This window comes from Lolium rigidum, chromosome 4 (genome assembly GCF_022539505.1).
Source record: "Lolium rigidum isolate FL_2022 chromosome 4, APGP_CSIRO_Lrig_0.1, whole genome shotgun sequence".
Lineage (NCBI taxonomy): Eukaryota > Viridiplantae > Streptophyta > Magnoliopsida > Poales > Poaceae > Lolium > Lolium rigidum.
Window position 1 is genome coordinate 268,662,481 of NC_061511.1, and position 13,007 is coordinate 268,675,487.

General features: G+C 42.2%; 1 protein-coding gene across 1 annotated transcript; it reads left to right on the top strand.

Moving 5' to 3' along the window:
* Positions 1–9,001: 9,001 nt before the first annotated feature.
* On the top strand, positions 9,002–11,076 carry LOC124648757 (transcription factor TGAL1-like). Its single transcript, XM_047188467.1, has 8 exons — positions 9,002–9,070; positions 9,221–9,295; positions 9,386–9,445; positions 9,537–9,614; positions 9,710–9,761; positions 9,830–10,101; positions 10,211–10,459; positions 10,930–11,076. The coding sequence occupies exons 1-8, from the start codon at positions 9,002–9,004 to the stop codon at positions 11,074–11,076; spliced, it is 1,002 nt and encodes a 333-aa protein (XP_047044423.1).
* Positions 11,077–13,007: the final 1,931 nt, after the last annotated feature.

The window sequence follows — 13,007 nt, forward strand, 5'->3', positions numbered from 1 at the left end:
TGCTCCAGTTTATATTTTGACAGCAGAGTTTGCTGAAGCACTGCCAACTGATGAGGACCAGATGCCACCAGATGGTAACCCTCACCCCTTCCCAGGAGAATTGCAGCCTAACAACAACATCTTTGTTAACCCACAGTTTCCAGAGATTGGTTGGGATGCAGTGTAGGATCTTGGGCATGAACAGCAAGGAAATCAAGGAGGACACCATGAGCAGCAAGGGGGTTGGGGGCTGATGAACAATGAGCAGCAAGGTGCTTGGGAGCATGGGGAGGAGGTGCAGCAAGTGGTACTACATGATATCCAGGAGTCTATGGTGATCAATATGTCTGACAGCTCAGGATCCTCTGTCAATATGATGGAAGTGCAGCACCAGCCACAGGAGGATGGTTTGCAGATGTTGCACAATGTGCTCAATATTGGGATGGTTCATAATGTCTATGGGCCTGCATTACCCCCTGAGATGGTGTGTGCACAAGCTTTACAACTGGCTCTTCCTTCTTGGCTCAGTAAACATGTTCCCAAGGCTTGTTTCTCCGCTCCTTTTGCTTTTCTGAAGAAACTGCTTGGGGCTGGGTCAGTCTTGGAGCTTCAAAGGGGAGGCAAGAATTTGGAGAGCTTCATAGACATAAGCATGTTGCAGGTATCCCTGCCTGTTGGAGATTATGAGAGAAGAGTGGAGGAAGTAGATGATCTGGAAGGAGGATTACAGCAGGAGGCCCATATTTCAAGGCCTAAAAAAAGGAGAACAAGGGCCACTGCACCTCTAGTCCAGTCTGCAGACATGAGGTTCACAAGGAGTTGCCTCAAGATGGATGGGTATAGACCTACACCTGTTTTGGCTGTGCAACCTAAGATCAGGAAGAAGGTAAGAGCAAATAATCTGTTAATGACAATGGAACAGGAGGCAGTGGAGCAGGCTCAGGAGGAGGAGCAGAGGAATGAGGAGCAAGCAACACATGTGCCACCTATTCCTTTGGCATTATTACAGAGAGTTGGTCATTCTTTGGGGATTGCACCAGACAGATTGAGCAAGGAACAACTTGAGGCTGCCCCTGATGATAAGCAAGACAAGGAGTCACCCCATGAATAAGTTGCAGATGTTAGTCAAATCATGTCAGTATGGCTGCTCTTGGTGTGATGCTTTTGGTGAACTAGGAGGATATGCAGTGTGGGTGTCATGTGTTTCTTTTGTGATGGTCTTATGTGTTTGTGGTAGTGGGGTTTATGTTCTTATCAGTATTATGACCATGGTGTATGAACTATTAAAGCACTCTTATATTATGGGTTGTGTTGGCATTAGGTGTCAGCTTGGTGAAGTATTTTATGATTTTCCTCGATGAGTGTTGTTTATAAGCGAAAATGGCGTGTGTTCTGTTGGAATGTTCGTGGCTTAAATTCAGATAATAGACAAAGAGAAGTGAGATCAAAAATTGAGGAAAGTGAGTGCGATGTGATTTGCTTACAAGAAACTAAATGTGAATCTTTTGATTGGAAACTTATTCGAAAATTTTGCCCCAAAAAGTTTGACAGTTTTGCTTTCTCCCCATCCGTGGGAGCTTCTGGGGGTATAATTGTCATTTGGAACTCCTCTGTATTCTCTGGCATGTTGGTGCAAGCTGTAAAGTATGGGGTGCAAGTGAAATTTACATCTGTACATAACAATGATTCTTGGAATTTGGTTTGTGTCTATGGCCCTTGCCAAGGGGAAGAAAGGGACAACTTTGTGTCTTGGCTTTATCATATGCATATTCCTGCTGAGGATAACTGGATTATTCTGGGTGATTTTAATTTTGTGAGGTCACATGATAACAGGAACAAGCCTGGGGGAGATATAAATGACATGTTTTTGTTCAATGAAATTATTGGCCACTTGGGGTTGTTAGAATTACCTATTAAAGGCAGGGCTTACACTTGGTCCAATATGCAAAAGGAACCCCTATTAGAGCAGTTGGATTGGTTATTTACCAGTGCTAATTGGATAACAGACTATCCCAATTCCATGGTGTTTCCTTTAGCAAAAATTGGGTCTGATCATGTGCCGTGTGTGCTGAATGTGGATACTAACATACCCAAAGCATCACTTTTTAGATTTGATAATTATTGGGTTAATATGCCTGGTTTTTTGGAGTGTGTTAAGAGTTCATGGGATAAGGGGTCTAGAAAGAGTTATAGCTCAGCTATTTTGGCAGATAAGCTAAAGACTTTAAGGCATGAACTAAAGAAGTGGCATGTTAGTTTGGCTAAATTAAAGCAAATTATCAAGAATTGTAATTCAGTGATTTTCTCAATGGATTCACTGGAGGAACAGAGGCCCCTATATACAGTGGAATTCAATTTCAGAAAACTTGTTAAAGAGCATTTGGATAGTTTGCTTTTGGCTGAATGTAATTATTGGAGAAAACGTTGTACCATTCGGTGGATCCAGCTTGGGGAGGATAACACAAAAAAATTTCATGCCATGGCAACTGAGAGATATAGGAGAAATACTATTGCAATGTTAAGAGATGTTGATGGGAATGAAGTGACTGATCATGATAGTATGGCAGGGTTATTTTGGAGGGAATATAAGGAGAGGAAGGGTAAATCTGAGCCTATTTCCATGCAATTTGATTTGGATAGAATTTTGCACAAAGTGGATGGACTGCATGAGTTAACTAGGCCTTTTGAGGGATGGATGAGATAATCAAGCATATGCCAACAGATAGAGCTCCTGGGCCTGATGGTTTTAATAGGCTGTTTAAAAAAAAGTGTTGGCCCATTATTAAGCAAGACTTTTATAAATTAGCTGCTGATTTTCTTGATGAATCTATCCAACTAAGGAATATTAATGGCTCTTTCATTACCTTGGTACCTAAGAAGTCTGTCCCAGTGCAAGTGAATGATTTTAGACCTATCTCCCTAACAAGTGTGTGTGTGTGAAATTCCTTACTAAGTTAGCTGCAAACAGATTGCAAGATAAAATTATTTCTTGTATACACATGAATCAGTATGGATTCTTGAGAGGTAGGTCCATTCAAGATTGTTTGGCATGGTTCTTTGAATATCTGTTTCAGTGTCATGCCTCTAAAAATCCAATTATAATCCTTAAGTTGGATTTTGCCAAAGCTTTTGATACTATTGAGCATGAGGTCATACTACAAGTTATGAGATATAAAGGTTTTAATGATAAATGGATCAATTGGGCTGGACTCATTTTGACCACTGGTACATCTTCTATTCTATTGAATGGTATACCTGGGAAACAATTTGAGTGCAAAAGGGGAGTCAGGCAGGGGGATCCCATTTCTCCTCTGTTTTATCTCTTTGGTTCTGATTTGCTGCAGTCTGTGCTGAATGATTTGGTGCAACAAGGGTTATTGTCACTTCCTATTCACACAAATGATCCTGATTTTCCTATTGTACAATATGCTGATGACACTTTGCTCATTCTACCTGCTGACAAGGATCAGTTGTTGCTCATAAAGGAAACTTTGAGGAAGTTCTCATTATCAACTGGACTAAAGATTAATTTTGATAAGTCTCAGATGTTGCCCATCAATGTTCCAGAGGATTTACTCCAAGAGCTGGTTGCTGTGTTTGACTGCCAGGTGGGTAAAATGCCTTTTACCTATTTGGGTTTGCCTGTTGGCACTACTAAACCAACAATCACTGAATTATCCCCTTTGGTGTGTCGCCTGGAAAGGAAGTTATCCTCTAGCTCTAGTTTTTTATCCCAAGGAGCACGTTTGCAGCTGATTAATTCTGCTTTGGCTTCTATGCCATTGCACTTTCTGTGTTCTTTGCAATTGCCTATTGGGTTGACTAATCAGTTGGACAGAAGTTTGAGACAGTGTCTGTGGAGAGATAAGGATGGTATGCCTAAACAGTCTTTGGCTGCATGGGAATTGGTATGTAAGCCTAAATTGAAAGGAGGACTGGGTATTGTTAACTTTCAAAAGCAGAATGCAGCCTTACTGATTAAATTCCTAGATAAGTTATATAATAAGAAGGCATTGCCTTGGGTTGATCTGATATGGTTTGCACATTATCAAGGCAAGGTGCCTCATGAGGAGAAATTGTGTGGATATTTTTGGTGGAGAGATGTCATGAAACATGTTGACAATTTTAGAGGAGTGGCAGCTGTAATTCATGGCAAAGGAGATACTTTATTATTTTGGTCAGATAATTGGAGGGTTAATGGTTCATCTTTACCTTTGAGTCATAGATACCCTAGGCTATTCTCTTATGCTCTATTCCCTAATGCTTCTTTAGTGGAGATGTATCATGAAGAGGATTTGGATTCAATGTTTTATTGGCCATTGTCTATTCAAGCTTACCAGGAATTGGGGGATATCAAGCAAATTATACAGGACAATCCTTTAACACAGGGGAATGATCAGTGGGTCTATATTTGGGGTGAACATTATGCTTCTGCCAGTTTCTATAAGCATATCCATGACTATATACAAGTGCCTAGTGTGTAAAAATGGCTCTGGAAATCATGCTGCATCATGAAGCATAAAGTGTTTGCTTGGCTGTTACTATCGGATAGACTGAATACACTAGATCTGTTAAAGAGAAGACATTGGCATGTAACTGAGGATGAGCATTGTGTACTCTGTTCAGGAAGAAATTATGAAGATCGCATACATTTGTTTTTTGAATGTAACTTCAGTATGAGAATTTGGAATTATCTACAGATTGAGTGGACTGGTAGTGAGGACATGCAGCAGGTTCTGACAGGAGCAAGGAAGAGTTTTGCTAAGCCTTTTTCATGGAAGTGCTCATCCTGGCATGTTGGAATATTTGGTTACTCAGGAATGGAAAGATCTTTAGTGCTGAGGTCTGCTCTTTCACTAGGTGGAAGAGGAAGTTTATTCATGACATTTGCTTGCTGCAATATAGGATCAAAAGGAAATATAAGGATAGGTTGATTGCCTGGATTAGGTATCTGCCTTAGAGCCTTTATCCCCCTCTGTACATATTTTATTTTTCTTGTTTTTCTTTGCCTTTGGGCTTTTGTATATAACTTTGTTTAATTTGGAGTAATAAATTACTGTGGGGCTGTTGCCTCACAGTCTTGGGTTTCAAAAAAAAAATCTCCTCTTGTATCACCTTCGGCTACGTGTTCGGTTAATATGGTTATTTTGGTTTGGTTAATACGGTTTTTAAGTAAATACGGTTTCAATACTTCGGTAAATACGGCTACGTATAAAAATATGGTTCGGTTTCGGTAATAACCACAAAATATCGGTTCGGTTTCGGTAATAACCAAACTAACCAAAATTGACGCAAATTTCTAAATAACACATAAATTTTATTGAAATATATTTCATATTTTTTATTCTTATGACAGAAACTAAGTGTTTTACGACAGAAAGACTAAAAAATGCAACAAAACTGCGGACAAATAGAAAACACAACCGATAGTGGAAATCGAACTCACAATCTATGACCAGATTAGCGCAAACTTGCACGTCCAGACAAACATGCTAGAGCCTCTACTTGGTATAGACTGCAATTCCGAACTATATAAAACTGTACTACGAAGTTTGGCTGAAAAAACGTACCCTGGCAACACAATTCGGTTTCTTTCGGTTTAACCGAATTATTTCGGTTTTAAACCGAATTAACCGTTTCACGTATGATTAGCTATTTTGCTAACTGTAACCTAACATATAACTGAAAAACCATATTTTGGTTACGGTTAAGTTTTTATCGGTTCAGTTTTTGGTTAGTTCGGTTATGCACAGCCGGAGTATCACCCCAAGCCTGAGGGCGGTCACCGAACATGTACAAGCTTGGAGCGATCTCTACAACTTAATTGAAATCTTCCAAATACTCCATCATGAGATTTACACCACAACGACTGATCTTCATGGAACCACCAAGACACAAAGCCATATAGGGGTTTCAAGAACCCAAAGGAACAAACTCCAGGTATAAGAACCCGCTAGTAATTATCTCAAAAACTTTCACAACCCAAATATATGTGGAGAACTCAAATCGATGCACCATATGCAATGGAAAAAACACTAAAAGTGCTCAAGTCATTCTCTTCCGAATCCCACCACAACAATTACTGCTATGGAGGAACATGAGATAAAAAACAAAGAAAGAGAACACCGAATTTCTCCAAGATCTAGATACAATAGATTCCCCCACTAAGGGAGGATTTTGATTGGTGAAGATCTAGATCTCCTCTTAGTTTTTCCTCAAAATATTTAAGAAGCATAGGAGGAATAGAGATATAGGGTAAGCTATTCAAGGCCAACAATGAAGGAGGGAGAAATCGGAAAAGCTACCTTCAGTTGGGGAAGAAGGAGGATTTATATAGGTCTCTTCAAAAACTAGCAGTTCTAGGAACTTAACTCCGGAGTCTTTGGCATGCACCAGAGTCTCTGACCTCGGGAGGCCGGAGTCTCCAGCTTGGCCAAGCTAGGTTAGAGTCTTCAAACTGGAGTATCTGGCCATACTTCCGAGTGACAACATGACCTTGCGTGATTGGACGCAACCGCTGAGCAGCAATGCTAGAGTCTTTGGGTGCTTAGGACAAAGTCACCCGTCTTTGCACACCGTAGTCTCCCATCTAAGTACACAAGAGTCTCCATATAGAAAACCTCTAAACCCAAAACTACATGATCTTTCACATTCAAACTACGAATAAGAAGAAACCAATTTTGGTGAAAAGATAATGACAAGTAGAACCAACTTTAGATAAAAAAGAACTAAAAAGATGAGAAAATACCAAGTATATATGGGTGTGGAACCTCTCTACAGAAAGAATTATAAAAACCAATATCGAAAACACATCAAGTTTTTCATATGAAATCCGTTTTTGATGAACTAGAGTTTATCACGAAAATAACCACAAGCTATTAAACCTCACAAGGGTGAGAACCAAATAACAACCAATAGATATGATGCTAAGGATTCAAAGGTTTGATATCTCTATGAAAAATCCAATTAAGTTACTCACTCGAGAGCTTCTCTTGATTGTACGCATATCTATCCTATAACCCGGTCTTCCAACAAACAAATATGAGACCGGTAAGATAGAACAACTATCAAGATTCACACCTTTCCCCTTACCATTTTCCACTTTAGCTTAATGATGATGATCGTATTTGTCACAAGATGAAAAACCTTTCTTGATTGCGCTTGCTCAGTGAAGTCTTGCGAGTTTCTTCCCCATACTCTACTATGGGAGAGCCTCTTCTTAGGCATATCTTCAGATATCCTTTATTACAAACTAGATGACAAGCTTAAAGCATATGCTATTTTCTATATGTTCATCTTGAATTTGTGCTTCAAATTGATCACCCTCAAATAAATTATTATTTCTTCATAATGATGATGTTTTGAAGTTAACCGTGAATGTTCACAGAATCTTCTTCCTCAAGACATGTTTCCAATAGGCTCAAATATTACATGGTCATTCTTCGGATCACACCTTAAACATCTTGGCTATCACTTGATCTTCACTTGATCGTATCAAATATGTATATTTGAACCAATGATCTTGATGCCAAATACTGAAACCATATTATTCTCAGCATGGCAACCAACCTTGAATCTAACACATGGCCTTCAAGCATTGCCTATGGAGTATAGACAAACCTTTTATAAGTAACTCAGCGCAAATAATAGTCTATAGAAATTATCATTAGTTACCAAAACTACACATGGAGTTGCATGGAGAAAACAATACATGCTTCCCCGTCTCGACCAGGGACAGAGATGGAGTGGTGAGACTCTTATCTTTATGATGCCGCATTCATCGAGAAAAGACAAACCAAACATGGTAGAAAAACTGAACTAGAATTCAAACGTAAATCGGGGGGTTTCTCGCCTCCTAATGCCATATCAGCCACCAAAGGCGAGGGAAACCCGGAAACCCAGTATGCCTCGTAGGTGTAGATGCACCCCTTGCATAAAAAAGTATTTCAAACTGACTAGAATTTTTTTAAAAATATAGGTGTACATCTAGGTATTCTATGTCCGTACACAAAATTTCATGAAAAAAGGATATTTTTGGTGGCATGTATAACTCCAAAATAGCTTTTGATGAGATATTTTTATCTTTTTTACACGGACCACAAAAATGTCTTTTTCTACAAACATTGTGTGCGAACATATAGAATATCATCATCTATACTTTGATTTTTTTTTCTGGATTTTTTGAACATTTCGAAATACATTTGAAATTCATTTTTCATAATGGATACATCTAAACCTATGCAGCCCAATGCAAAGGCACATGAGCTGTGTCGCGTCGCGTCGCTGTTGTACACACGACGAGACGACACATTGGATGATGCTTGCACGCGGTAGTCCGATCGTGAAAAAGAAAGAGCCCAACCTGTCTACTCCATATCTGCGATAAACCGCATCGATTCTGAATTACGTGTACTTGTGTCCGTGCTAGCTAGCACACAGATTTCTGTACCTGCGCTACAGCGTCAGCTAGCAGCTAGATATGCACATCACGCCACCATCCTTGATTACAGGGAGATACCACAAGATACTTCATTTTAGAAAAAGAGAAGATGATGAAAGATACCGGAAGATATATGATGTAACCTATACAACAGATTTGTCGCCCAACTGTGTCCGTTCATAACTGGAGCTATATATACATCGTCTGCCAGATCTCTAAGGATTAGTGATCTGTTGGCCCTATGGTGCAACTCTTTCTACTACCTTCTTCTGCTGCTGTTCATCTGTTGGCGAGAGAGCTCCCAAGTATCCGTGAACTGTTCGGGTTTCATTCTGTGGTAATCATCATATCTTCGACCCATGATTGCTGCACCGATCTTGCATCTGCATTCTCTTCATTTTTGCTGAATGAGTGGCTCGATTTGTCCCATGTTTTTCTTCAGAATACTGATGCGTGACTCTGCTCCGAAAACCTGCTCCAGCAGCTGTCTTCCCTGCTTCATGCTGCCCAACAAAATCTGGCTGTGCTAACTGCTAGCAGTAATTAACGACGGTCGTAATTGGTAGCTGGGAAGAGTCGGACATGGATTACGCGAGCCCTGGTGGGACTGATACATCCACAGATCTAGACGTCGAGAAGATGAGCCCAGCGGTAACTGTTTTATCCTTGGCATCGTGGAGTCTCCCTAATTTTTTTTCGAGAATGGGGTCTCCCTATTCAATTTCAACGCATGTGCAAAAACTGTTGCAAGCATAGTGTTTGCCGCATATGATGTTCACTCAACTTATCTGTACTGATCAGTTCGACCAGGGGCATGTTGGTGCGCTCACACCTTCAGAATCCAGTGGCAAGCCAAATGGTAAACAGGGTCAAAAGGTATCCATACAACTGATCACTACACCTTCAGTAAATGGATCATTTGATGAAGCTGTTATAGAATTGAATTCAATCTTTGTTAACTGGCAGACACTTCGTCGTCTTGCCCAAAACCGTGAAGCTGCAAGGAGAAGCCGGCTACGGAAAAAGGTACGATCCACGTGCTCCTTTGAACATCTTGGGGCAAGGATTTTCTGGCAACCTTATTTCATAGCCACCATTTCATCCTCCTCTTCCCCAGGCATATGTCCAACAGCTTGAGAGTAGCAACCTGAAACTGGCTCAGCTGGAGCAGGAACTCCAGCGTGCTCGCCGGCAGGTATGCTCTTCATTTTCCCGATTCTACATTATCCATTCGCGTAGTTGTCAAACATATATGCTGGTAAGTGATAATTTGTTTGCTTACTTATTCAGGGCTTTTTGGTTTCTACTTCGGGAGATGAGCCCCATTCAGCCAATGGAAATGGTAACAGAAACCACTCTCACATTCTGTCTTCTGGCTTGTGAAAAACCACCACATCTTCCGATCTACAGGGGCTTTGGCATTCGGAGTGGAGTACGCACGGTGGCTGGAGGAGCACAGCAAGCAGTTAGATGAGCTCAGAGCCGCCGTCAACGCCCACGCCGGCGACAGCGACCTTCAGGCGATCATTGACGCCATCATGGCACGCTGCCACGAAATCTTCAGGCTGAAGGATGCCGCGGCCAAGGCCGACGCCTTCCAGGTCCTGTCGGGAACGTGGACGACCCCCGTCGAGAGGTGTTTCCTCTGGCTCGGCGGCTTCCGGCCATCGGAGCTTCTCAAGGTCCCAGTATCCAATCACCAGTCGTCAAAGCTTGTTGACGAACTGTACTCTTTTCTGTCACCTCCCTACATTGGGCTACCTCTTTCTGAAGTTGATGCATTTGCCGCAGTTACTCGCGAGTCGGCTGGAACCCCTGACAGAGAAGCAGCTCGATAGTATCTCTGTGCTGCAACATTCCTCCCAGCAAGCCGAAGACGCTCTTTCTCGAGAGATGGAAGCGCTGCGGCAGTCGGTCGTGGAAACCGTCGCCGCGTCGGGATCGTCCTCGTCCCTGTGCCGCACAGCAGGCCCCTCTGGCGATCACACGGGCCAAATGGCGGTGGCAAAGCTTGGCGCTCTGGAAATCCTCCTGCGGCAGGTAGACTTCTCCTGCCCATGGTTGTACCGTAAAGTTATGTGTGTTAGAGCATCCCCACTCGTTGGCGCTCCCCACGTCCAAATCCGGCGAAATTTTCGTCCGGATTGGAGGAAGATTTGGCGTGGGGAGGAGTAGTTTCCCAGTCGTGTGCTCCCAAGCGGCGTTTCTCGGGGAAAAGAGGATGGCTCGGGGAATCCGGACGAAAGAGGAGACACGTGGGCGTGGGCGGTTGGTTTAGCTTCATCCGGAGTCCCCGGGAGACCCCCGGGAAACCGAGGATGGCATGGGGAGTCCGGACGAAAATAGGCTCAAATCCGGACCAAAACGAGGAACCGGGGCCTGACTGGGCCGTTTTTCGCCGTCCGGATGAAAAAAGTGGCCGTGGGGGGCTCTGTGGGGAGACGAGTGGAGATGCTCTTACATACTCAGATGCTGCTGAACTGCTTTCTGGTGATTCTTCCGTTCTGCAGGCTGATGATCTGCGTCTTCGGATTCTTCAGGAAGTGCAGCGGATACTGACCACCCGCCAATGTGCACGAGCTCTCCTCGCGATCAGCGACTACTTCTCTCGGCTGCGCGCTCTGAGCTCCCTCTGGATTGCACGTCCGTCCACGTGAAATGAACTGAGTTTCGACAATCTTTTTCGAAACGGGAACTATGTTTCGACAGTCAGTTATACTGTATTATTACTGTAGAACAAACTGGAATCCGTTCAGAAAAAAAGAAGCGAATGTACTCATTTCCTGCCCATTATGAGAGGTCTGCTCATGGCCACCGTTCCACCTGTACTATCGTTTTGGTTGTGCCAAACTAGGTTGCAGCATTTAGACAGAACTAATTAAGAGCCTTTTGGAAAATGTAACCTTAAGTGATCTTAAATTTTATTTTTGAAAGAAATGAAAACTTGCGTTAATTTCATTTGAGAAGAAGTTAGAGTGCATAGCCTCGCGACTCGCACCATCGAGCTCAGGAAACTGTACGCTCGCTGTGAGCGGAAAATGATTCAGAAGCGGCAATGTGGAAGGCCACCAATCTGCAGGCCGATCCACACCTTCCGCCAGACGGTGCCAATCGTGTAAAAGCAATATCTTCGATTTGACTTAGGCTGGTTATAGTGGGAGTAACTTAGACTAGTAACATATGACATGTTACTAGTCTATGTTACTACTTTCACAATAGGTAGTAACTTATATGTGGTGTCATGCATTGTATCATTTATTATGTTGTAGACTCATCATGCCTTGAGGTGTGTGATGTTATGGTAACATAGCTAGTTACCACCTTACTCTTTTTCTTCATTTATTAGCATGCCATGTCACCAAAATGTCTTAAGATGTGTGATGTTACTAGCTATGTTACTCCCACTATGAGCAGTCTTATATATAAAGGCCTCATTCTATACTAGTAGGTGGTGAAAAGCCAACACTGATTCAGACACTTTTACGCGCCATCGATCAGTGTATTGGACAAGTACTGGTAGATGGTATTGACATATGCACCATTAAACTGCATGGCCTACAAATAAGACTAAGCATCATTGGCGCTCTGCATGAATATAGTGACGTCCGCATCAGTGGTATGCATGTGGAGGCGGCAGCACAGATGAAGTTCAGAGTCTTACATCTCAGGGTGAAAACCCAAGGTCTGGCCTTAACTGGTTGTGCCTGTCAATAACCTTGTTGGAGACATTGTTTTGAGTGTGGGGACTATCTTCAGGGTGAAAACCTAAGACCTTTGGTCGGGCTACGACGGCGCTGATGCACTGTTCCCTTCTTGGAGGCGTCGCTTTTGGAGAGTTTGTATTTCAGGTGTTGTCACGGTGATGGTTGTATTGCTGTTACTAGGTTTGAAATGTTGTAGCGGGACTTTTATTTCTTAGTTTTCTTTACTCTTTTTTGGCTGTGTGCATCCGTTCTACCACTAGGATGGTGCGTTGTTGCAGAGGTTGGATGTAATTGGTATCTTTTGATATGAATATATTCCCTTTATCGAAAAAAATGAATATAGTGACAGAGAAAATTTGGCAGAATTGAATTGAGTTATTTCAAAAATCTATTATACTACCTTTCTTTTTGACATGAAACACTCGTATTTTACTAAGATACATCATAATTGTTGATCATCAGACGGGTTATAAAATTATGGAAGCTCGTCGTCTACATAATATGGTCCCATGAACTACCCTACACCCAAAGCCATATATATACTCGCTGCGACGTTCAATAATAGATCGTAACATATTACGCCAATCTCATGCTCATTCAGAACCCATTTACAGTTCCGCACTCTGCCGCACTTCCTCAACCCGTGCGGGAATTGAAAAGCGGGAGTTGGCTTGAGCACATATAGAACTAGAATAACTAGACTCTTATATACGTTAGCCAAGAATCGTACATGCAGTCTGTTACTTTGCATCTTCATCATGCAAGCTGCATGTGCCGATTGATTGAGGATATGAGTTACTAACTTACTATATGTATGACTTTTGGAGCTGTATGATTGTCCTTCCGCATCGAAAATTCAATTCGGCTCCCGGGTGCGTATGATC